The sequence below is a fragment of the Lycium ferocissimum genome, chromosome 8, assembly GCF_029784015.1.
Source record: "Lycium ferocissimum isolate CSIRO_LF1 chromosome 8, AGI_CSIRO_Lferr_CH_V1, whole genome shotgun sequence".
Taxonomy (NCBI): domain Eukaryota; kingdom Viridiplantae; phylum Streptophyta; class Magnoliopsida; order Solanales; family Solanaceae; genus Lycium; species Lycium ferocissimum.
The window spans coordinates 28100589-28125924 of record NC_081349.1 but is presented as its reverse complement, the minus strand read 5'-3'; the positions used below and the strand labels follow the sequence as shown (position 1 = coordinate 28125924).

At 34.3% G+C, this 25336-nt stretch overlaps 2 protein-coding genes across 4 annotated transcripts; both read right to left on the bottom strand.

Annotated features, from left to right (window-relative positions):
• Nucleotides 1-2549: 2549 nt before the first annotated feature.
• On the bottom strand, nt 2550-11512 carry LOC132067812 (uncharacterized). Its single transcript, XM_059461155.1, has 5 exons — nt 11412-11512; nt 7832-9364; nt 3770-3892; nt 3456-3596; nt 2550-2991 (listed from the first exon to the last, which is right to left on the bottom strand). The coding sequence occupies exons 2-5, from the start codon at nt 9356-9358 to the stop codon at nt 2851-2853; spliced, it is 1932 nt and encodes a 643-aa protein (XP_059317138.1). The 5' UTR covers nt 9359-9364; nt 11412-11512; the 3' UTR covers nt 2550-2850.
• A 9587-nt stretch (nt 11513-21099) lies between these two features.
• Nucleotides 21100-25119, bottom strand: LOC132067811 (ACT domain-containing protein ACR4). 3 transcript variants are annotated; one of them, XM_059461153.1, is made up of 8 exons: nt 25073-25119; nt 23766-23841; nt 23587-23632; nt 23364-23478; nt 23038-23105; nt 22347-22940; nt 22146-22250; nt 21100-21593 (listed from the first exon to the last, which is right to left on the bottom strand). In XM_059461153.1, exons 2-8 carry the CDS (start codon nt 23831-23833, stop codon nt 21252-21254), a joined length of 1338 nt encoding a protein of 445 aa, XP_059317136.1. In that variant the 5' UTR covers nt 23834-23841; nt 25073-25119; the 3' UTR covers nt 21100-21251. The 3 variants fall into 3 exon arrangements, with proteins under 3 accessions (XP_059317136.1, XP_059317135.1, XP_059317137.1); XM_059461152.1 differs by lacking the exon at nt 25073-25119 and adding an exon at nt 24814-25044; XM_059461154.1 differs by lacking the exon at nt 25073-25119 and adding an exon at nt 23923-24048.
• Between the last annotated feature and the right edge of the window lie 217 nt (nt 25120-25336).

Below are 25336 nucleotides of genomic sequence, written 5' to 3'. Positions count from 1 at the left end.
GAGCCCTTGTTTATCGATTTTAATTTCGTGGGCCCAACTATAGAGGAAGATCCAACCTCAAATGTTTTAGCATTAGGTTTAAGTGTTGGGCCCAATACGATATTACGTGGCAAATTTGAATTAAAGTCGAGACCACGAAATTTGGCCGTACTGGTCCGCACTGCATTACGTCCTTTTCTTTTCTTGATATCTCTCCGCATCGTCTTCTCCTACCAATTTTTTTCCTTTGCCACCATGCTCATCTCCGCGACCCAAATTTTTGTGTGGGCATACGGAATCACCCAAATTTCATAACTCAAATCGGCCACTTTGAGTTCTAATTTGCAAGGAGATCTCTGAGGTCTCCTTGATGCATATTCTTGCCCATTGCATTAGATCTTTTCTTTGTGTCCTCGTCGATGTCCACAAAGCCTCGCATAAATCTCCGATCCTTTGGAATGAGTTGTTAGACCGAGGGCATGAAGTGGAATACCTAAAAAAGCTTTGATCCAAAGCTTAGCGAGGCGAACTCGATCAAAGGCCGCGACCACCATTCCGGGGCAAGTCTCCGGCCATTCCGAACCGCCACCGACCTTCCTTATGAAAGTGGGTCTCCGGAAGGGTATTAGAAGATTATGGGACACCTTTGTTCAACAGACACGTTTTGAAGTGGGCAATGGCTCACTCTTAAGATTACGGAAGGACAAATGGGTGGAAGTACCATCCTTCAGATGACTTTCAAATTTGTTCGAATAGCTCAAGATCCCAACTTTATAATTCGCTAACGAGAGAAGAGAACATTTGGGACTTGTCTTTCAGAAGAAACATGTATGATTGGGAAGTGAATGAGTTGCTAGATCTTTTTTCGAGACTTCAACAATGTTTCATCAATCCCCAGCGGTGACAAACTCAAATGGGGACAACACGGTGGGGGAATCTACACGGTAAAGAAGGATACCATCAAATGTGCTCTAGAAATCCATTCATAGACAATTGGCCACGGAAACTCATTTGGAGAACAAAAAACTACCTCTTAAAGTCATATGTTTCACTTGGGACGGCTCTCTATACGAGGCTTGTCTTACTCAAGACAACTTTGATGAAAAGGAACACTCGGCTTCCAAGCAGATGCCATATGTGCGAAAGGAGGTTGAAACTACCATGCATCTTTTCCTCCCTTTGTGAAGTGGCCTCGAAATACGGAATCTTTTTTTGCCTCTTTGGTCTTAATTGTACCATTCCTCTCTCAATAAAGGAAGCTTATGAGAGGCCGGAATCTATGGAAAGTTGACAAAGCCATCAAGAAAATACGGAACAGGTACCCGACCTTGTATATTTTGGTGTATCGGGTTAGAAAGGAATAGGAGATGTTTTTCGGGGTGTCAACACCTTTAGGTCTTTTGAAAGCAAGGTGTATTGCCAATTTGTTTAGTTGGACCAAATTGGTCCCCGTAGGTAATGCAGATCAACTTGTGGATTTTACTAGCTCATTAGTTACGCTTAGATATTTGTTGTACAGCCCGGCCTTTCTTTTTTTGTAAGCTCAAATGCTATATCTTGTAATTATTGCATCTTCTTGATGCCTTTGATTAATACCACTTACTTCATCCAAAAAAAAAAAAAAAAAACAAATCTTAGACATTCGTGTGACTATAAATCATTTCATCAAAGATAAAAGTGAAATTTTAAAGTTAAGTTGTTTCTATTTATAAAAAGATGATATTCTTTTTGGAACCGACTAAAAAGGAAAAAATGCCACATAAATTGAGACACAGGGAGTACCAAGTTAATGGATCTCTTAATTATATAACATATTCCGTGCGCTGGAAAATGAAAGTGAAGGTACTAATAGAGATGCACACACACACACACACACACACACAAAAAAAAAAAAAAAAAAAAAAAAAAAAAAGCAATACAAACACATCTATTTGGTTATACAAACCTCTATATACATTACAAATTACTCAAATTTATTTCATTCTAATACAGTAATACTAATGTTATTTGTTTTTTAAAGATAAATTAGAGTTCTCTAAAACGAAATGGTTCTTAAATCTCACGCTTATTCATATGTGACTCTATTGTAAATACAACAAAAACGTACAAAGTTTTATTTCCCAACTAATGGTTATTGTCTATTTGGCTTTTTCATTTCCATCTTGTTCCATTTTTAGCTAATTTCCTAGTGAAGTTAGTCCTTGAACTGCTTCACAGAAAATCTTTTTTGTCTTTTCGTCACGGTTGTAAACCATATCCGAGCTAGCTTGTGCCCACCGAGGAAAAATCACATAATATTTTTTGTCTCTACTAGCATTAGAACCCTGATTTCCAAAATCTATGCCGACTTTATTAACCGCTAGGCCACGTAATCTAATTCTAGATACTCCACTTTTATCCTACTGCAATAAGTACTTGCTACTGTTTTTAAATTCTAAGTTGACCAACTCCCATAATTGGTCAACTTGACCTTAAAATCAACTTAGATACCAAAAGTGAAATGAAGGGGAGGGTAATTTCTTATGATAATATACTACTAAGCATGTATTAAACTGCCTGTGTATTGCAGCTTATTGCTTGTAAACTAGAGTTATAATTACCTAGTCACAAATATTTTTTAACAAATTTTTTACAGCTTTTGTGGAGCAATTCCTGAAAGCCACCTCACAACCCTGAAAGAAGAAAATTACATTAACAAAAACATAAAGAAATGACAAAACTAAACCTGGAAATAAGAACCTTTCTGCATTTGAATGCAGCTTTCCACATGGTGAAAAAAGCTCAAGCATTCAAGGCCTGTACAAAAAATTTCCAAACCTACAAGATAATCTTTTTCCTGAAAATAAACTACATTTATCTCCTATGTCACTGTCATACAGTTGGTAAGTATTTGTCCTTCATTCGAGAAATAAGCTTAAATTTCTCCTCAGCTTCAACTTGATGTCGTATATCAGATCGTGAAGCTCTATCCGGGTGAAATGTCAGCAAGGCTTTCTTGTAAGCAACGCGCACCTGAAACAAGAATTTATTCTAAGTAATGTCTCTCGTGCTATTCTTCTAACTGCGACTAACACTTCACAAATAGAAATATAAGAAAGAGATGGCAATACGGAGAAGTTTGTAAGACAAAACTCAAACACAACTCCCGAAATCCCATGTAAAAACACAAGAAATGAGAAAAAGTGGCATGTTGAAATATGAATGCCAGAGGCGGAGCTCGCCCTTAAATTTTGGGTTCGGCAGAACCCAGTAGCTTTAGCTCAAATCCTATATATTAAAAAAATTATTTGATATGTATAAATAATATATTCAGAACATATAAATAATATATTCATAACCCAGTAAATAAAATAAGTTATGATCTCAAACCCATAAACTAAAAATTCTAGCTTCGCCTGTCATGAGTGAAGGATCGAAATTTGATGAGCTGGTAATAGAAGGTGGAAAATATATTTAGAGACTGAGTGTACACAAACCTCATGATTAGTGCCATCACCAACATTGATCCCCAATCCGCGCAACACCGAAGCCATATCAAGGCATGTCATTTCAAGCTTACTGAGTTCCTTCCGAACTTCGGCTCGTATCCGCTCCTTCAAGTTCATATTCTCTACGTCCTAAAAAGATTCATCAGATGGTTTAAACACGAGGAAAAATCCAAATATGCTATAATCACAAAATAACACAGAGGCAACATAAGTGGCATGGAAAAGAAACACAAAGAAATATAAAGATAGAGAGGCTGCACAAAGGCGCGAAATAGACAACAGAAGAGGCCAAGTTATCATACCTTCTTTTGAGTCTCTCTCATTTCCTCCACACGCTGCTTTTGTCTCTTCTCCATTTCTAATAGACGCATATTTTCAGCCTTCTTTCTTTTCAGCAACTGCTTCATTTTCTTGGCTTCTTCTGCCTGAATGGGTAAAAAAAGCACATCAGATAACAGTACATCTTCGAACATATACAAATCTTACTTTCTTTTAGCTAATTTATCTTTTCCTCCGTGGTTGCACTTTTTTATCAGAAATTGTAGAACTTCAATCTTAATCTTCAAAGTTTATTGTTTAGAACACCATCAAAACAGCAATCTTAGCCAATTACAAACCAAAATTCGTAACATAATGCTAACCTGATATCTTCACATTAACAAAAGACACATGACATGAAAATAACATACTACCAGTTGCCCCACATGATGTTTACTTCTATATCCATTTATGGACCCCAGGGCTTAGTTCAAGTGGCAAAGGTTGAGGGACTTGTGACGGGGGTCACAGGTTCGAACCCTGCGCCATGCGAACTAAGTATGATATTTAAGTCAAGGAGGATAGAGAGGCAGGCCTAATATCCCCGAGTTTCGAACGCTGCATGTGGTCTTAAGGGTTGGTCCAAGACAAATTTCTCGGTCATCAAATAAAAATAATAAATAAATAACCAGAATGGGATTATCTATAGAAATTAATTTTCTAATTTTATGAGCATGAAAGGGAGAGAAAGGGGCCCGCTGAAAACCATTGCCTTTTGGCTCCATACAGAAACCCGGCCATGAAGAAATATCACAACTATCCTTTGGAAAAAACGTGTTACTTTAACTAGACCAATGCCCTCGGGAAAGAACATGATGAAGGAAGGCGAAATGGAAGGTTTAGTTGACCCTTAAGGAGAGGGATCAAACTCTCCCTGCCTCTACCTCTGACAGTACGAAGCAGAATTTACAATGTTTTTGTCTTCTTTTCCTGGATCTCTCTGTCTAATGTGCTGCATATATTTTATCATAATAAAAGTATCAAGGGCCTGGTGAATGCTATTGTTCGTCTCATCTTCCATATGGTCTCACCAACCAACAATGGTAAGAAGTAAAACTCTTGTCCATAGTTCCGATTCTTGAATCTAGAGGCATTATCTTTCAAGTGACTAAGAGATACTATATTCACCCATTTTAATGAGTACTAAATCCTACCCAATACACAGGTAATTTTAGCCATTTTACTACTCTTTTCTTCTCAATGAAAAATTTCCGAACAACCACATCTTAGTATTTTTCTCCAATGGTAAGCCCGAGATATTTTACCAGAGTTTTTGTTCAATGTCCCTACTTCGCCTATCGGAATGAGATCACATTTTTTCAAACTAATTTCGGACACTGCCACGTGGTCCATTGGAAATTTCTCTCAGGAAACCTATCACAATTAGCTTCACTGGAGATCAACGGCTCATCTGCATATAATAGGTTGTTTTTTTTAAGAGACAGATAGTTTTTTAGTATTAATAGAAATGAATCATCAAGGAGGTACTAGAAGTGTACAGAAGTGTTTGCAGACTTAGCTCCACTGAGGATGTAAAGAGTCTATGAAGTCTAATACATCGTCAATATCATTTATAAAGGTCCTCTCCGAAGCCTTATTCTTTTGTTATTTTCCACCTTTAGACTCACCATTCCTTCAAAATCCAACCAAAACTTGGTTGCTTCCATAATTTAGTGCCAGAGGATATTGTGGCATCTTTATTACACCACTGCCTCTCCACTCCACACCTAGCTTTGATCACCCTCCATAAGTCCTCCATATCAACAGTAAATCTCCAGAACTGTTTGAACCTAGGAATTTTACTATAAAGTCTTAAAGTTCTTCAACCTTAGTCAATCCTTCCTTCTCGCTTTAGTCTCAGCTGACCAATAACTAAACTCATTTTAAGAGAGAATAAGACCCGGGAAAATTTCATCAGAAAAGAAGTGTCCTACCGAAACAATTGCATCAGAAGTGTGGCAGTAGCTCAACAGGGAAAAAGTATATACCAGGCGGAGCCACATATGGCTAAGGGGGTTCATCCTTCGGCAGAAAATTACACTGTTTATACATGGTTAAAATTATTTTTTAAGTATAGATAGTATAAGTTGAACCCCCTTGGGCTTCTTCATGGGTTTACTTCTTCATATTTTGAACCCCCTTGTCGCAAATCTTGGCTCCGCCACTGGTATATACCTGACCTTTTTGCTAAGTAATACTCCCTCCGGATCAAAAAAAGAGTCCACTTAGTCATTTGCATACCCCTTAAGAAAATACTAACTCCTAGACAAAAATAAGTAATTTGACTAAACTACCCCTAATTAAATAGACATTGGGATTTGATCATATAACACTTAATAGGGGCAAATATGGAAAAACAAGGTTAATTTTTTCTTGATTTGCTAAGTGGACTCTTTTTTTGATCCAAGAAAAAAAGGCTAAGTGGACTCTTTTTTTGATCCGGAGGGAGTATTTGTTAAATTAGTCAGGCGGACTATCTGTGCCAATCCTTCTTCAATTTTCCATACACAACTAAACAAACCATATGTGGAACAAAAAGACATGTCTACTTGAAAGCCCCAACATAGAGGTGCAGAGAGTACAATATTGGATTTGTTACTGTTGTCAAAGGTGAGCTCCTTTAAACCCTTAAACTCAGTAAAGCCAGGTTGTGCGCTTCTCGTCACTTAGGTGACGCTTAAGTGTAGGCGGTAAGGTACTAAGGCATGCGTCTCAATGCCCATGAACTCTATCTTCAAAAGGCAATACTAAATAATACAATGGATATAGTTAGTATAAAGGATACATTAATTGTAAAATAGCATAATGAAGATATTGTTAGTGATTAGGAATAAGAGATTAACTACTTTTGCCATAAAAATTAAGTATTCACTTTTTTCCGGAATAATTTTTCACTTTATTCGGCCATGAAAATTCCAAATTCAACTTGAAGTTGGATTCCAAATTTGGAAAACAGCTTATAACCAGTTTTCCAACTCCATCTTCATAATTCCAATTAAAATGCTCATTCTCTCATTTGCAAAAAGAATAACCAAACACAACTCCATCTTCAACTCCAACTTCAAAAACTCCAAATAAAGTGAAGAATATTAGGTTTCTATGGTCAAACGCCTACTAAACTTTTAATATAAGAACCTCGTAATCGTAAGAAATTGAGCTTTTTAGTTATGGGCCTAGCAAAAGAAAAATTGGGATAGGACTCTATAGGATCTCCCCCCTCTCTTCAAAACCGGATGTGAAAGTTCCCTTTTATCCAAAAAACATAAAGCTACATTGTTCCATCTAAATCAAGAAATTAGAAGTGGCTTTTAAACTTGATTGACATGATTTACTTCATATAGATGTATAGCTTTTCGGTTCTTTTTTATTTTTTTGAGGGAAAATGTATTTAGTGTTTCAGTTCTTTTGTTCAAAATAGTTATTATTTGTCTATTTTCTCCTGAAAGAAAATAGCTATGTTTTTCTTTCTTCATTAGTGTTTTTGTTTGTTAAAGCTCATGCTTAAATTACGCTTTCTACTTTAATGCCCCAAAAGACTTTAGTTTTTTTCTCTTTTGACTACTCAAGGCTTCAAAGATCCATAATTTAAAGGAAATAGGGAAGGAAGGTTTTTCTTCTTCTTCTTCTATGAGAAATAATAGAAAGGGAGGAAATTTCACGAACTCTACCGGGAGTTTATTCGTATATTTCTACATCAACTGACTACTTCAAGTTTCTAATTATTATGAATGCAATGAACAGCCTGTTAATCTCTTACAGACTCTTACAGTCTTGCTCTCTACAACCTGGCTACAATAACTCCGTTCACACCCTGGAGCATATAGGTTACAAAGAAGCACATTAAGCATCAAAAGTAGAGAATATTTGATCAATTATGGCATTGATGAGATCAAAATTATGGGAGTAGACCTCGGTTCCACCAATACACAATAAACTTTCATAAGACATTCAGCAGTAAAAAGATAAACATGTTACAGTATGAACACCGAAAGCATAACAGAAAACCAAATCTCTACAAAAGTTATCAGTAAGGACACATGACAGACCTGAATTGCTAACGTTCTTTGCCTAGAAGCCAATTCTTCCTCTAGTGCCTTTTTGTATTCGGAAGTCTCCTTCATCCTTTCTCTTTCGGTCGTAATACAGTTCTCAACATGATCCTTCACATTCTCACCATCTTGGCCATTCACATCATCATGCCTTTCATCCTTGTGTTGGCTCATAGATACAGATTCCGAAAGATCCTCCTCCACCAAGGAACCTCTGTTTCTAGGTTGAGTTTCATTATGTTTTGCACTTACTTCTGATGTCCTATCAGGAATCCATTTCCCATTTTCCTGATCGACACATTTTTTGCTGCTGATTCGTGAGCCTGATGAAGCTCTCCTGCAAATAGAAGACTCTCTAGGACTAACGGGGTATGGATAGTGTTCAACGGATGATCGGGGACGGGTAGTCCACCATGGAAATCCTTCAGAAAATAAATCCTCCTTCCCTTTGAAATTACTAGTACCATGTCTTGATGCTTTGAAGAAACGAAAATTATAACTCTTAGCCGTCTCCTGACACTTCTTACCATTATCAGCAGAAATATGCTGACTCCTACCATTTTCAGTTTCAACATCACGCTGGTGCTTGCTAAGACGAGGTTCCTCCTCTGCTACCCTACACGAAACAGGATTTTCTAAACGAGGTCCTGCAGCTGGAATACTCCCTTCTTTGCCTTGTTCTGAATGTTTTTTTATAAAAGGATTCTGTTGATATTCACAGGGTCTACTGGGATAACCCTCTTCAAAGTTCTCTGTTTGTGGATCTCCATCGTCATGGACATCAGCCGTACCAGAAGTACAACGTGATTCGTGTGTTGGTTTAGGAGATAGAACTTCCTTTTCAGAACAAGCTGGATGCTCTTCCCTCTCAGCAGGCTTAGGTTGAATTCCAACACTGGATGCATCATTGGTATCTCTAACACCAGATTGACCAATGTTATCATTTTTCCTCTTTAACGAAGCTTTCTGCCACTGCTCTCGAAGCTTTCCAGAACAATCTTCCATGAAGTCATCATCATCAGATGAACTACTCTCAGTATCAGACGTCAAACCATAGCGATTTTGGACAGGAGCTTTCCCAGAGTAAGTTCTTTTGCATTTTGATAACTTCACTGGAGGAATATTTTCTCCAACAAACTGACAATCATCACCAATTTCATCTAAAGGTTCTTTAGCACTTCTCGAGGTTGAGCATGGTCTCATGCTAGGGGATGGGTCATGAAAGAAGTGGCGGTCATCTTCTACGCCAAATTCAGGATATTCATTCTCATTGCTTTCGTCATCATCGATGAAGATTATGTTCCTCAAAGGAGACCGTTTTTTGTCTTTCTTTGCAGCTGTCTTACCTCGAACCTTCTTGGGTGTCGATTCAGGCACATCAATAAAAATAACATTACTAAAAGTTTCAGTCTCAACATCAATCAGAACAACATGATCACTTCTTCCACCATCATTGCACCTCCTCAACGTCTTTGTCCCAGTACGGGGCCTGCGATGAGACTCACCTAGAAACACCCCACTCATTTGTCTCTGCAGAAACGACAAAAAGCAATTTAAAAATAACTCACAACCAAAAAAAAAAAAAAAAAAGAACAAGGAGGAATTCAGGTGACAAAAAGAATAAAAATTCAAAGAGTACGCTAAACAAAACCTGGTGATCACCCGCTGATCATCGTCACTGGTTAATATTTGAAAGAAAAGAAGAAAAATACTCAGTCCATCATAAGAGCTAGTCAATTTCCACACTACCCCTACTCCATGTTATTAGCTCTATTTTTTCTTCTTTTTTATTATTAAAGTTTTGTTCGAACCAACTTGCGTGCACCTAGACTAATCCAATACTAGGAAGCTTACCATAGCCAACAAGCACAAGTATCAAGTAAATCTACATGCCGAGATTAAAGCAATGAGCTTATATGGGATGTTGCAGCTGAAATTTGAACCTAAAATCTCCAAGTTATTTCCATATTACTAGCTCTTATCAGCATGAAAGCATTATTTTCACTCTTTGCCACTTTTCATTATCACCAAAACCGATATCCCATGTCCCACTCCACCCACACCTCTACTAAAAGCCAGCAGCTTTATGTTACAACCAAATACTGGAAACAGAGGCGGACCAGAGATTTCAACTTTATGGGTTCTGAATTTTAAAATGACAACTTCAAGTGATAATAAGTTAATAACTGGGTTCTAAGGAGCCGTTTGGACATGATTTCATCTCATGAGATGAAATCATGTTTGGACATGCAATTTGGATTTCTTAAGTTGCAGTTTTTTTTATAAACATAAAAACCCCACAAGTTGTGAAAATCATCAAAATTTTCCCAATTCTTATACAATCTTACCAAATGAGTAAATCATAGTTCATAATAAAATTAATACGCTACTAGAAGGCCTTTCTAAAAAATACAACATCAATTGATCAAACTTTAGTTCAATAAAAAGGAAAATTTAACATGAATAGTAATATAACTACTCTTAAATATAATCCTCCCACATGGTACGAACAATCTCTCCACGCGGAGCATGCATTTCCCCATCATTTGCAGATTAATATTTAATACAAATGGTTGGTAAACATGATTGGTAAATATATCTACCAACTTATAGGTTTTTTTACAAAATATAGACATATAAACGTACGGGTCAAATTTTACATTTATATTTTTTCAAATCCCAAATCATGCCTTTTTGGATGATTTGGGATTTCATCTCATGTCCAAACACTGAGATGAAATCGCATGTCCAAACACCTACTAAATCTAATATTTGTATATATTTAATGAACTTCTTAACACAAATACACCATTTGAGCAAAAGCTATTGGGTTCTGCCGAACTTGTATCCGGACTTCTAGCTCCGCCACTGACCAGAAAACAACAACAACATACCCAGTGTAATCCCACAAGTGGGGTCTGGGGAGGGTAGGATGTACGCAGACCTTACCTCATCCTTTGCGGGGTAGAGAGGCTGTTTCCGGATAGACCCTTGGCTAAAAAGAAACGTAGTCAATGAAGAACAAATGAAGATACAGAACAAATGAAGCAACACATAGTAATACACACACAAAGATAATGATCTACACGATACCAAAATAACACTACTAAGAAAAAGAGAAGTGGAGATGGAAAGGCTAGCCCCCCACCTCTCTCACACAGAGCGACAAAACTCAACTACCTACTAACCTTCTATCGTAATCATCGACCTCCAAATCTTCCTATCTAAGGTCATGTCCTGTCTTATCACCTCGCGGGATTACACTCGGGGCTGATATGTTGTTGTTGTTGTTGTAGTAGGTAAAACATATTTTTTCTAACATTTCACATCATTACAAAGCTGAGCATAACTTAATCAGAGTATTATACTGCTTTTACAACCAAAATTAAATAGATTAAGCAGCAATTACATAGATCAAAACACAACAATTCCTTCTAACATACCAATCATTACACTATCATCACTATTTACCAAAAACTAAACAAGAAAACTCATTATGCAGCCCAAAGGGTCCCTAAAAATCCAATTTTTTCACTACATACAAAAGTATACATCAAAATAAAAAATTAAAGCATACCCAAATCAAGAAAATCCAAGAACTCACAAACCCAAAGTCGCAATTAGTAAATAAAACCAAAAACACTGATCGATTTAATAAAATAATGAATACCCAATTCAACAATTAATTAAAAAAATCGTAATTTGTGTAGAAACTTACCTTTATAAAGAAAGTACAAAACCCTAAGCGCGTAAAATCATGGAATTTTACAAAGAATATATGAAGAAAAAGGAAAGGAAGAGGAAAAAAAAACAAGTGGTTTTTATTTTTTTTTATATTTTTATTTATTAGTATAGTAATTTTTCCTTTATATATTGAAGGAAATGAAAATTCAAAACAAAATAAAAAAAAAAAAAGGTTATTTAAAAATGATGACTTTTATTTGGCTCTGTTGACTTTTTTTTCTTTCTTGCCGACGTCAAGGGGAAATGAGATTGAGGTTTAAATTACCGTTGGACTTTTTAAAATCATATTTTTCTTTTATACTTGTTTTGGGTTTCTAGATTTTATAATTTGAGTTTAATGTTTTATACTCTGATTGGTGTGAGAAAATATTTACACTATCAAGTTATTTATAAAATAATTAAAGGTATTTAACATTAATTAATAATCTAATAAAAATGATAACTACTATATCGTCCCAAAATAAGTGTCACTTCAGGAATTCAAGATAAATAACACTCCTCCGGATCAAAAAGAGTGTCCACTTAGCTATTTGCACACTTCTTAAGAAAATACTAACTTCTAGATAAAAATAGGTAATTTGATTAAATTGTCTCTAATTAAATAGGTATTGGATTTAATCGCATAACACTTAATAGAGGCAAATTTAGAAAAATAAAGTTAATTCTTTTTTTATTTGATAAGTGAACACTCTTTTTGATCCGAAGAGAGTAGTAATTTTTTTCAACTATGCCCTTATAAAGAACTACTACTACTTTTCCTTAACAATGTTCATTTCTCAATAAATGTCTAATAAATAGGGGTGACTTATTAACTCTTCTTTATATTTATTGTTTTTCTTAATTGACATGAAATGATCTAAAGTTACACTTATTTTAAGACGAAGGAGTAATCCTAATTTCAATTTTCTGATAGAGTAAACAATCGAACTTATTGTTTTTTTCTTGCTGACGTCAAGGGGAAGTGAGATTGAGGTTCAAATTACCGTTGGACTTTTTGAAATCATATTTTTCTTTTATTTGTTTTGGGTTTATTTGAGTTTAATGTTTTATACTCTGATTGGTGTGAGAAAATATTGACACTATCAGATTATTTATAAAATAATTAAAAGTAATTTTTTACTCTCTCTGTATCAATTTACTTTATTTAGATATAGTTCGGATACAATCTTTTTTTTTGAAAAATAATTTACATATTTAAACTACATAAAAAGTATATTTAGATCATGAATTTAGAATATTAAAGGGCATCTTTAAGTTTTTTTTTTTAAAAAAATAATTTACATATTTAAAATAAAAATATAAAAAGCCCTAATATTATCGGTAAAACAATCTAAAGAATATAATTAAGTTGATAATTTATTAATCGTTTTGAGATTCTACGAATCAAAAAAATCATAGTAACAATAAATGTTTCTTTATGATAATGATTGTGAACTTAAGACTAAATTTCTGCTTTTGAAAAGTGTTCAATAATAGGAGTTGACAACAATAGTAATTGGTGACAATGAAAATAATTGGTTTACTAATAATCTAATAAAAATATTAACTAATATGTTGCCCTAATTTTTAGTTTGCTGTTAGTGTAAAACAATCTAACATTGTCGGTACATATAATTAAGTTGATAATTTATTTCAATACTCATCGTTTTGAGATTCTAGCCGAATTCAAAATTATTTCTCTTATATCATAGTAACAATAACTACTGCTTTTGCTACTTCTTTATGATAATGATTGTGAACTTAAGACTAAATTTCTGCTTTTGGAAGTGTTCAATAATAGGAGTTGACAACAATAGTAATTGGTGACAACTGAAAATGTAGTTTGGAAGAGTTTACTAATAAGTCATATTCATTACTAAAATTCTACGCGAGACTGTGGACAGTCACATGGGCTGGCTATTAACCTCTCTCATTCATTTGGATCTAGGGCCGTTAATCTAAGGTGATTTACAAGAATAGTCTTGGAGGTGGGTGATCTTAAGCTTTTGACCTCGTTAACCGCATGAAAAAATTAATTTTAACAAATTTTGACTTTTGACTTTGAGAATTTGTCCATTGAGCACTAGGAGTTAAAAGTTCAAAATCATTCACTTCCAAAGTCATTGGATGTAATTCCCTGGTTAATCTACCAAACTATGGACAGTGGATAACGTAGTTGGAGCTTCAATTAATGGGTCAATAAACTTCCCTTTGGACCATCCAAGATCAAATAGATCAAAGCCCAACTGGACAAATCTGATGTAGTGAGATTTACGCAACTGTTCATTTTTAGGGCATCATTTAGGTTTTGTCCCTTATTTTTAAATTGTGCAACGGAAAGAAATATAGCCCTATGATAGACTCTGTGTGTGTGTGTATATAATGTTTGCCACATTTAGCATATATTTATCAGCTGCTAATATAATAAACAAAACATTAGACTATCATCTAATGTTCGTCTTAATTTGAAACATAAAAGTTATTTGATAACATCATGTATCTAGCATTTCCACTTGTATTTCTAACGTTTTATCATGAGGCATACACGAGCGGAAATATAAGCATGAACGTGATGAGCTTTTATAAAACATGAGATGTCATAATAATTTAAGAAATATTTTTATGTTCAAAGATGGCTAAATACCTTCGTGTTCTAACATAATCGTGTCTATGAAACCTCTAAAAGGAAACATACTTGCCGGGACAAGGCCCCCAAAAGATACCTTTAGATCAAAACTAATTAAAGAATGACAATGTCTTGAGATGGGGCTCGCAAAGAAAGGGTCATTTACTAAATAGTCATCCCAAAAAGAGACAACTGGTGAAAATTTCTGAATAATTTGTCTACCAACGGAAAGAAATCACTCGTATCCCAAATTATGAGGTACAACTTTACCCCAATGCAACTCACTGTGTGTGTGTGTGTACTGCACTCAGATTTACATAATATAATCCTTCATGGTATAGAATAGAAACCCTAGTTTTGTAAAGTTTCATACTTTTGGAAACGTGGGGAAGAACTCCATTGCAAAAGATGCCACATTTAGCATAGGATCAAATGTCATTGACAAATTTTGATCAGCTGCTAATATAATAGAACTCTTAATGCAACATTGAGATTTGGTAATGCATTTATGTACTGCCTTGCGTCTCTTGAAAAAATAGCCATAACTCTTTGCACGGTGTCCGTTTGACCCCGTAAGGTATACAACAGTACTCACACATTGTGAAATCTATGACCTCAAAATGTCAAATTCCAAAATGTTATTCTTCTTTCCGCTTAAAAATATTTTAAAAAGGCCTTTTAATGGAGTCTTAATTTGAATTACTTTAAACTTAGGGGTGCAAGAGGAAGTTATTTGATAACATTATGTATCTAGCATTTCCACTTGTATTTGCATATGAAGTTTATATATATAGCAGGTAAGAATCATGATATGAACTACTTTTGTAAGATATATCTCGCCTAGTTCCTAGTTTTTTTTCTTTTTTATGCATATATAATAGCTACTTGAGGAGAGTCTCCTCGATCCGCTCAAACCCCTTAATTTGTAATGATGCAATTTAGTTATATACAATATGTTTCCTTTCTACCAAAAAAAAAAAAAAAAAGAAGCTGAATTGCAATTTCTCTGAATATTTCTTAGATATGGCATAATAGCTAGGCAATAAGTTATCTCGCACTTGCAATTAATGAAAAATACTAGTACCACGTTATTAACATAGAGAAAGGCATGTGGATCCAATCCAATAGTACAAAATAAGGAGGCTTGAAAGGCAATGAGTCTTGGAAAAACTAGCGTAGGAAATAATTCATATATCAACAACTGGAAGAAGTCTATGCATTGTACATAATTCATGACTAATTCAAAGTAAAAAATCAACGCGTTTTTGCTATATTTTCTCCTTGCATGAATGTAGACTCGAGCAATACTGAAGGCACCACAAGGGGAGAGAGAAGAGGAATCGGATCTTTACTGTAACAATAAGACGAACAAGAAGAAGATGATGATGATGATGATGATGATGCAGATGAATTATCCATTGTCTTCTTGAGCTGAAGAGGGCAAGGAGCCCGCCTTTGTAACCTGCTTAATGGCCTTTTCATGTATGCAACTTCATCTATTGGTAACAAATTTTGGAAACCAGGAAACTGATTAAGATGGTGATCCATGGCTCTCGACTCTATGGTTTCAAGAATTTCTTGATACAAGGCAAATCTCACTAAGAATTTACATATGAAAAAGCATATGCAAGGACTAATTACAGAATCTTTGGGTTTTTCTTGTTGTAGGTTTTCTCCCATACCCCCTTGTAAGAATCTACGATATATTCTGGATTGGAATATGGTCCAGCCTGTATGGCCCAATGATCCTCCAACATGGCCTAAATATTGTCCAAATTGCATCTTTGACATACTGATTTTATTTATTTTTCTTATTTAGCTCGCCTTGGCTTGTTTGCCGTTATTATTACATTTATGAGTCAACTAAAGCTCTGAAATTATATATTTAGTTTACCTTTTATGCACTAACAAATACTGTGAAAATTTTGTAAAATCAACACAGATAACAAGCCAATATATGTAACTTAAATCTTTCTCAACAGGTCAACCCCATGGGCGTTGCAACCTTCATACCCCTTTTGTCTATTAATATCCAATACTAGACTCCTTGAAACATCTTTCCTACCATGCACCGGAAAATTTCAAGGGGTTGAAGAGAGAAGAGTCGAGGCTACAAAATGACCTAAAGTTTATAATAGTGAACACTGAACAAGGTGAAAGACAGTTACAAAAGCTAGTATGTTTAAATACTCCATTACAGAATTAAACTACTCGTTAGTTGATACAATAATTAGTCCAAGCACGCAGAAAAAAAGTTAAACATAAGCTTCAAACTGATTACCCATAGCAGTACCATTCTTAGTAGTAATACCTTTTTTTATTTTCCATCAAGTATTCAGTACCCATTTTGGGCTCGATTAATTCGAATTCATGCCGGAAAGTCTCATTTTAGGAGGTCAAGAATAAATGGCGATTTCATTTTCAGAACTCGAACATGAAATCTTGATTAAGAATGAAAGGATACTTCCGCACTTACCCTCCATAAACTTCGATGGTCTTAATACTAATACTTTTTCAGTATCGACCAATGCATGTGACCGACCAAAGAGTAGGAAAATAAAGAAATGAAAAGGGAAGGTTGAGCCTTGCACAAGTTATTCATCCATGTGTGGGGCAAAGAGTCAGTATATTTTGAAGTAACTTTACATTGAAATAAAATTTACGAGAATTAAAAGTTTACAGTATCAAGAACTATAAGTGAACACATGATCCTCTTTCTTTAGGTTTTTTTTTTTTTTCTCCTTTGAAAAGGCTTTAAAAAAACGATTGACCCACCCAGACCTTTAGTCATGTGATAGAGTGACCAATTAGTCAGATCCTTCCATATTCTGCTGATCAATTTGTGGTCAGGATTCTGCAGTAGTCACTATGTTTAGCTTAAACTTTATACATATTCAGTTTTTGACTCATTAAAATTGATGAAAATAATAAATACTTATCGATCTGAATCTTGGAAGAATGATATTTTAATGCAAATATCTAAGTATGGAGAAGAATATTGTGCCTAGAGGTGTCAAATTGACGATCACCGAATTTAGACAGGTCAAAATAAGCTGAGTTAAAAAATGCACGAGTTAATGATATGTCCAAAAGTTACTTGAGTAGAGTAGGATGGGATTAAGGCTAATTAAGATGGCTAAACGGCGCATTATGTATCAAATATTAATTTCTTCATATGCTTTCTTACAACTTTTAGATGAACTAAATTGAACGGATCTTGAGCGGATCCAAAGGAGCTAAGTTAATAAATTAGCAGATTATTAACTCTTTTTTTTTAATTGCATAGAGGGTAGCCCGGTAGGGGAAGGGGAAATGGGGAATGAAATTACAACGTGGGGATTCAAACCCTCACCAAAAGTGAAAGCTTCTGTTACCAACCAATGGAAAGCCTACTAAGATTCCTATAATAGATTATTAACTCATTCAAACTTATATCGTTTATATAAAAATTCTTTGTGCTATCAGTAGAATCAAATCCAATACGATATCAAGTAATTGCTTTGCGTCATGATGTTAAATTAAATTACTTGTCACGTTATCGCATTGTAAAGGTAATAGGAGTATAGCACGGTGTTGATACCTTAAATATAACAAAACATTCTGTAATCCAAAACTAGAAGCTGTCCAAATTCCTCTACTTAGCTACAAGATTCGAACTCATATAAAGTTAGTTGTAGTGTTTGATGACCCAATATCAATATACATCACAAATTAAAGTGGTCCCAAATTCCCTCTTTATAGAAAGAACTTGGTTTATATAATCATCATATAATTATCAAAGCATAGAGGATATACACCAAGGCAGTTAATCCTATCTGGCATTATCTAAATTGGCACCACACAACAGCAATCCAAGTGGCAACACCCCACGTCACCATGTATCCTTGAGTTGTGCACCAAAAACGGCATTGATGACAGGAGGGATCTAAATTATACTCTGACCAATTAAAGATTATTTACAAAACCGTTAAGTTCATTAATCTATTACAAGGATTTATTATCATTTTTATCATGTTATCTGTTAGAACGTAACTAATGTTGAATAAGTGTTAGGTAAATCGTATGAACGGAGAATTTACAGGTTCTTCGTATAGCGTAACGTTGAAGCTGATTGAGCTGCAACTGAAATTACCAGTCAATGGTGGTTTGACATTATGTTAGACAAACCCCTATATTATAGTATAACTCCTAACTTGATACGAATGATAAGAAAATGCGAAAAATTTGAGAGTTGTATACATGGTAAATATTAAGTTGTAGTTGTATTTATAAATTATAGGGAGAACCTAAGGTTAGCAGTAATTATAAATTGATCTATTTATCCTAATGAGCTTTTAAAACACTCTTTATGTGTGGATTGTTATTTCAATGTTATCAATTAAGTAATGTTTATCATCGAAATTTATTTTATTTATATTTTATAAATGATCTGGTTGTATAAATATTGTTTACATTATATATGCATAAAACTTTAGACTCATAATGCATATGATTAGTTAATTTGAGGAAAGGTAATTGAATTTCGTTTTCCTGATTGGATAGGAAGACCATTCTAAAAAAGAAGACGCCCTTTATCACTTTCATTTTCTATTATTCTTTTCCCATTTTACAAGCGTTGTTTTAATTGTGTGTATTTGGTGATTCAAATGACACCATTCCATATGGATTATGCGGTCAAAAAGGAAATCCCCTGAGATCACTTTCCAAATTGAGCTATCCACCTTTTTTTCTCTCCTATCGGACCTTTCAGATTGGCAAAGGAGGAAAGGTCCCAATAAAAGTGTGATGTGGAGAAAAAAATAGTAGAACTTTGATATTGACAAAGGTGATTTAACTCTTATCCATGTATTTTTCTTTCCCCCAACTTTTTTCTTTCATTTCATTTGGGTAACCTTCAAAACGTATTGAGTTCTTTTTAAAAGATTGGAAAACAATTTTCATTTCTTTTTTAGAACAGACCAACTTTGTCTATTTGAATGTTTTGTCTTCCTGATCTAGGATTCACACAATCTTTTTGTTCACTTTTATAATAGTAGTGTCCATGTCAATTGCGTCTACTTTGACTTTGACTATTTAAGCAGTAGTAGCAAACTCAAAATTTTTAATAAGATTCAAAAATTTCAATCTTACAAGCAAAGTAAGTCGAGAGATTCAAAAATTTATATATATATATATATATATATATATATAAATTCAATCTTCCGACTTATAATTGGATGTGTAAGTCAAGAGGATTCAAAAGTTTTATAGATATACCTACTAATATTTTATGTCTCTATTCAGTTTTAAATCACGATTTGTTGTGGTTTCTATCAATTTCATCAATTGCTAGACTATACCCGTTAAAGACAGACAATGTATTCTTAAACTGAAATTTCCTGTCCTTCACTTCTTTTATTTAAGCCTACAAATACTATACCCTCCACCGACTCCTTACCCTCACTGTTCAAATTTATGCATAAAAAGAATGACAACATCCATTAATGTAATTTAGCCAAATTGAGATCAGCATAATGACAGCTGAGAAACACACCTACTATCCATTAACTTGTAACCTCCAACAAGATTAAAGACTCAATGTGAACAATAGACCTAGTAGACAACATGATCTGCCCTATAAAGCTTTCCAAAAGTGGGTATTAGTTATAAGATTGTCAAAAGATGCAAAACTAGAGAAACCCCATTTACAATTTCAAGAAATGCTCCAATAAAAAGTTACTAGAAAGTAATAGTACCATTCATACACGAAATTAATACAACAAATCACGAGGCAAACTGTTTCCTATCATGTGTCTTCATCTTGTGGCTTATTAAAGAAGTTTAACTTCTCTACACAGATGGAATAAAAGAATTTTACATTATTAAATTACCTAAAGAAAATATAATTAATAACTTGAAAAATAAAGCAGTGTCACAACAATAACTTGAAAAATAAAGCAGTTTCACAACAATAAATAGAAAAATAAAGCAGTGTCACAACATGGTAAATACACTAGTTGTAAAGATGCTCTACACTTTACATTATCGGTATACAATGATAATAACTAAGCCTCAATTCAAACAAGTTGAAATCAACTATATAAATTCGCATAGACCAGATTTTGTTGTTTAAGCTCAACTCCTTTACACAACTAGTGTATATACACTTAAACTTTTAGGGGTCGTTTGGTTGGAGAACAAGTTATCCCATAATTAATTATCTAGTGATTAGTTTCCTGATTGTTATCCCACTCACCCTCTCACAGCAATAAAAATAACACTGCAACCCTTAGGTAATTAAACCCGAAAGTAGTTATATCGCAATTTTATCACAACCAAACGTGATATAAACTTGTATCAAATTTAATCCCGAAATTAATTATCCCTTATCTCTTATACCAAATTGAGCCTAGTGTATATACATTAAATGTTTAATAATTACTTGGACAGGGGAATCTTGAAGAAGCATCTTAGTACTAAACTCATAATTAAAGACCAATGATCTGATAAGCCGCCGCGATTTATTGGCCGACTAAACCTAGAAGTTTTGCTAGTCAAAGTTGGATGGCTCTATAAATTGAGACAAATACTACATAGATGATGACCTTTTCTTTTGATTAAGAAATGTTTCAAACAAGTCACTACTTAAATATTTGACCATTCCAAGGTTCATTATTAATCTTCTAAACGTTTAGAAAACATCAAGATTCTTAAGTCAAAACATAGTTCAAACGTTTGTGACAAAGAGTCAAAGACAACAGCAGCTCTTTCTAGTTGCTATCAACACAAATCAAAGGCCATAAAAGTATCAATTTGGACACGGATTTTTCGCAGCAAATTGCTAAATGATTCTTGAATATTCAATTTGCTTAAACTTTGGTCAACATAGTGTTGAATCCATTACCAAATGAACAAAAGCATAATGTTGACCAAGAATGTAAATATTTACATACACTTAGCATCTTTTCTTTCACTTTAAAAGACACTGCTCTAGGTAGTAATCAACTTTTGCTAATTAACCATACCTAAAACCTAGGAAGAGTAAATGAGAGTATATACAATGGAAAGAGGACTTATTAAGTTTTGCTTTCAAGAGTAAGATCGAACCAAACCGAAATTACAAAAGGATCTGGACTTGAACAAACCACCAAAGAGGAACCTAGTTGGAGATTCTTGTTGAACTGGATTTAACTCTTCAGGACAACCTTTGACTCGAAGTATCGTTTGCCCAATCGTTTGTCGAACAGATTCTATAATCTTAGTATCGACTGGATACCCTGAGGAATCGCTAACGTAGAATGTATTGAGAGCTTTGCCTGCTCTTGTTGACACTTCTGCTCGGGTGACGGTGAGGCTATTCTCGCGGAAGATTCTAGTAACATCGGACAGCAGCCCTACTCTGTCCGAGGTACATAATTCTAGCTTCAATCCCTGGACAAACAAAAAGGAAAAAAGATGCTATTAGAAATGAAATCCAAAGCCTACAAGACAAAGAAAAGGCCAGTACGGAATAGTTTGTCCAATGAGAATAGGTTCAAAACCTAAACAAATCTAACATGACTCAGGGCACTTCATTAAATTGTAAAATAAGACACATAATCAGACAACTAACAGACACACAAATTGGCAGCTGTATGTGCTAGACAAAGCTCAGAAGCATATTTTAACTCAATAAAACAATTAAAAACAGCAGAAGTCCCTATTTTTCTTTTTTTACTTTTGGTGTTAACACATCTCAAATTGTATCAACATCTCCAACAGGAATAACAACTCTCTGGAACCATAAAGTAATAGAAATAGACAATTGAAAAAAGAAAAGGTGCATTCTAGCACTAAATATATAATGTCAACTTTTAATTTTAGACCCCTTTTTTCCTTTTCTACTTTCTACTGGCAAGACTTATTAGTAATTACTCGAAGCAGCTAGCTAGAACTGAATAATCAAACCTAAAAAGTCATCAAAAAGTAAATCGAAGTGCTAACCTCGGATACTCTTCTTTCTATTGCTGCTTCAAGACATTGAATCACTCTTTGCCTTTCTGCATCTGATTTGACAGGAGATCCATCTACATGCCTAATGCAGTATTCCTTGAAATGCAACAAGAGTTTATAAATTTAGTCATCAACAAATACAGAGCGATAAACGAATAAGAAATTTCTGAAATACGTAGGAAACTATAGTACCTGATAAGCTTCTGGTCCTTCAGTATCGACATTTCCATGGAAAACAACATACTGCATATCTGTCAAAGTGCAAATCGTATCAAACAGAAGTTTTGGTCTATCCTTGCATCGAATTGTCACTACCGAGTAGTCCTTGTCTTGCCAATTTACTACATTCACATTTGGCCTTTCTTTATCATCCGATCCTTCACCAGTAGCACGTTCGTAATCCCGGTCAGCAAACATCAGCTGGTGAAGTCTTCTATCTGTATGAGTGGCCCCACGAGATACTGACATCTTAGCATTTCTTGATTTATTGCTACCTCTAAGTACATTGCATAAGAGTTGCTTGATCATAGACAACCTTTCGGCATCAGCAATCGCACCCCCTTTTTCATCATCGGTAACTTGCATTATAGATGCTGCTCGGGTGTTGTGGGTCCACACTTCGGCGTTTACCACACTGCATTTAAGGTTGGTGAGGACAGCACTTACTTCAGATAGTAGACCTGGTCTATCACTTCCAATCAACTCAATTGAGGTGTGGTCCGTTCCTGTCGTAACCCCAACTGATCTTCTCATAGAAGAGGCAAAACAAGAGTCTGGACCAAGAGACTGAAATTGAAACACCAGGGCAAAGAAACAGTTAAGACAATCTTTAAATAGATGTAAACAAAAAAATTCCAAATTTCCACGACGAACTACAGCTCACCTTCATGATATAATCCAAGATTGGTTCTTCTGTAATCTTGTTTCCATCTTGATTGGTGACATTGAATACTGCCAAGAGAGGAAAACTCATCATTAATTTCACAGAGTTTTTAGCCAAAATTGTCCCTTATCTATATAAGTAGGTCTATTTTGGTCCTTCAAATACAACTTTGAGTATCTTTAGTTTTTTAAGTTTGCTAAAGTCGAGTACCTTTGGTCCAACTAACATAATGGACTTAAAAACTAACAGTGACTACCAAAAAACATGGCAAAAATCGACCGAAAAAAATGGTAGATCGAACGAGACGAAAAGGAAAATGTCCTTACCATCCATGAACCATCCACCATCAGAGCAAATATAAGCCTTGGTAATGATAAAGTTAAGATCAGTAAGAACTTGTACCACCTCAAGAAGTATTCCATGTTTGTTAGCACTATCCACCTGAATCAAGATACCAAAGATTCACAAAATTAGATAAGATCCCATTATACATTTCAGAACACAGCAAGACAACCAAAAAAAAAAAAAAAAAAAAAAAAAAAAACATACCTGTATAACAGTGGCATTTTTGCAAGATTCATTGTCAATTACAACTCTGACAAAAAGACCAATGAAGTTGGAGTAAATGCCATGACTATAAAAAAAATAAAAAAATAAAAAAAAATGCCATGAATATTGAAGTGACAGTTAAAGAATAAAGGAAAGATTAACATAATAATAACAAGTACCTTGGTGGATTCATTCTTCTGACAAATTTCTCATACTCATCATCCATTATGTTTTGGGAATAGCTCATTGTAGCTTCTGTGTAATAGGAAAAAAAACTCAGATACACACACAATGGAAAAAAGAAAAGAACTTTGGAATAAAGAGAATCACTATTACCAATCACAAAGAAGATACTGAGAACACAAGAGTGAAACAAGAAGTAATTAAGAAAATGATTAGTAAAGTAGAATAACCAAGACAACAAAGAAAGCTAATAATTAAGAAGTATAATCCAAGCCCCAAAAAGGTACTTGTGTCTTGTGTGGGTCTGCTTTAAGTGGGGCTTGTGGGAACCATACACCATGAAAGACATTGCAACAAAATCCTCAAAAATTGTAAACATCTCAAAAACACATACACATACAGAGACAAAGGAAATGGTATGTGTGAAAAAACAAGAAATATAACAGTATAACACACACAACTACCAAAACAAATCCACCAAATCCAAGAACCAAGAGAACAGCTAAAAAAAGTCATTTTTTTCACCCAAAACTCAACAAGACATGACTCAGAACAAAAAAGCCAGATGACCCAAAGAACACTTAATGTTTTGATATCTCAAAAACACATACACATACAGAAGAGACAAAGAAAGTAGTATGTATGAGAAGAAGAAAAAAACATCACACACAACTACCAATAGAACAGCTAAAAAAAGATATACTAGTAATTTTTACACCCAAAACATGACTTAGAACAAAAGAACAAGATGACCAAAAAACCCAAAGAACACTTATGTTTTGAAATCTCAAAAACACATACATATACAGAGAGACAAAGAAAGTGGTGTGTATGAAAAAAAAAATAATAACACACACAACTACCAAAACAACAGCTAAACATGACTTAGAACAAAAGAACAAGATGACCCAAAAACTAAAACACACTTATGTTTCCAAAATTAACAAAAACCAACCAAGAAAAAACAATACTTTTGTAACCCCTTTGAAATCATAAGCTTATGGAATTACCAAGAACCAAGAAAAGAGCAAAAATGACACACACCAATTATAATTCTTGAAAATTTATGAATTGGGTCAGCAAGATTTTCTTGATTCTCTCAACAACAAAAAACTTCGAGAGACAACAAAGAGGACTTATGATTTATGACTTATCAATAGACCTCCGACCAACGATATGGAAAGTGAATCTTGACTAGCCCCTTATTATATAAGGAGTAAGTACTAGTAGAATCATAAATAATTTTTTTATTTTTATATATAAATAGAAAATACACACGTAATATAGTGTAGCGTGTATTTACCTTAAATGAAACAAGTACCAACTATAACGTTTAGACGTAGATTTGATTGAAACTTGAAAAAGAAAAAGAAAAAAGAGTTATTTTTGTGAATCTTGACCAGTCGCCTATTATATAAGGAGTACTAGTAGTAGAATCATAAATAAATTTATTTTATTTCTAAATAGAAAATACAAATATAATATAGTGTAGTGTGTATTTACCTTAAATGTAACAAGCACCAAATATAACGTTTACACATAGATTTGACTGAAACTTGAAAAAAGA

What these genes read in the sequence shown, in the direction of transcription:
- LOC132067811 (XM_059461153.1), bottom strand. Translation starts at nt 23,833, where the DNA reads ATGAGCTATTCCCAAAACATAATGGATGATGAGTATGAGAAATTTGTC. An exon ending in AGAAGAATGAATCCACCAAG is followed by an intron (nt 23,633 to 23,765) that starts GTACTTGTTATT and finishes TCTTTTTGTCAG; the next exon opens with AGTTGTAATTGACAATGAAT. An exon ending in TCTTGGATTATATCATGAAG is followed by an intron (nt 22,941 to 23,037) that starts GTGAGCTGTAGT and finishes TTTCAATTTCAG; the next exon opens with TCTCTTGGTCCAGACTCTTG.
- LOC132067812 (XM_059461155.1), bottom strand. Translation starts at nt 9,358, where the DNA reads ATGAGTGGGGTGTTTCTAGGTGAGTCTCATCGCAGGCCCCGTACTGGG. An exon ending in TGAGAGAGACTCAAAAGAAG is followed by an intron (nt 3,597 to 3,769) that starts GTATGATAACTT and finishes GAATCTTTTTAG; the next exon opens with GACGTAGAGAATATGAACTT. An exon ending in GTGATGGCACTAATCATGAG is followed by an intron (nt 2,992 to 3,455) that starts GTTTGTGTACAC and finishes TTCTTGTTTCAG; the next exon opens with GTGCGCGTTGCTTACAAGAA.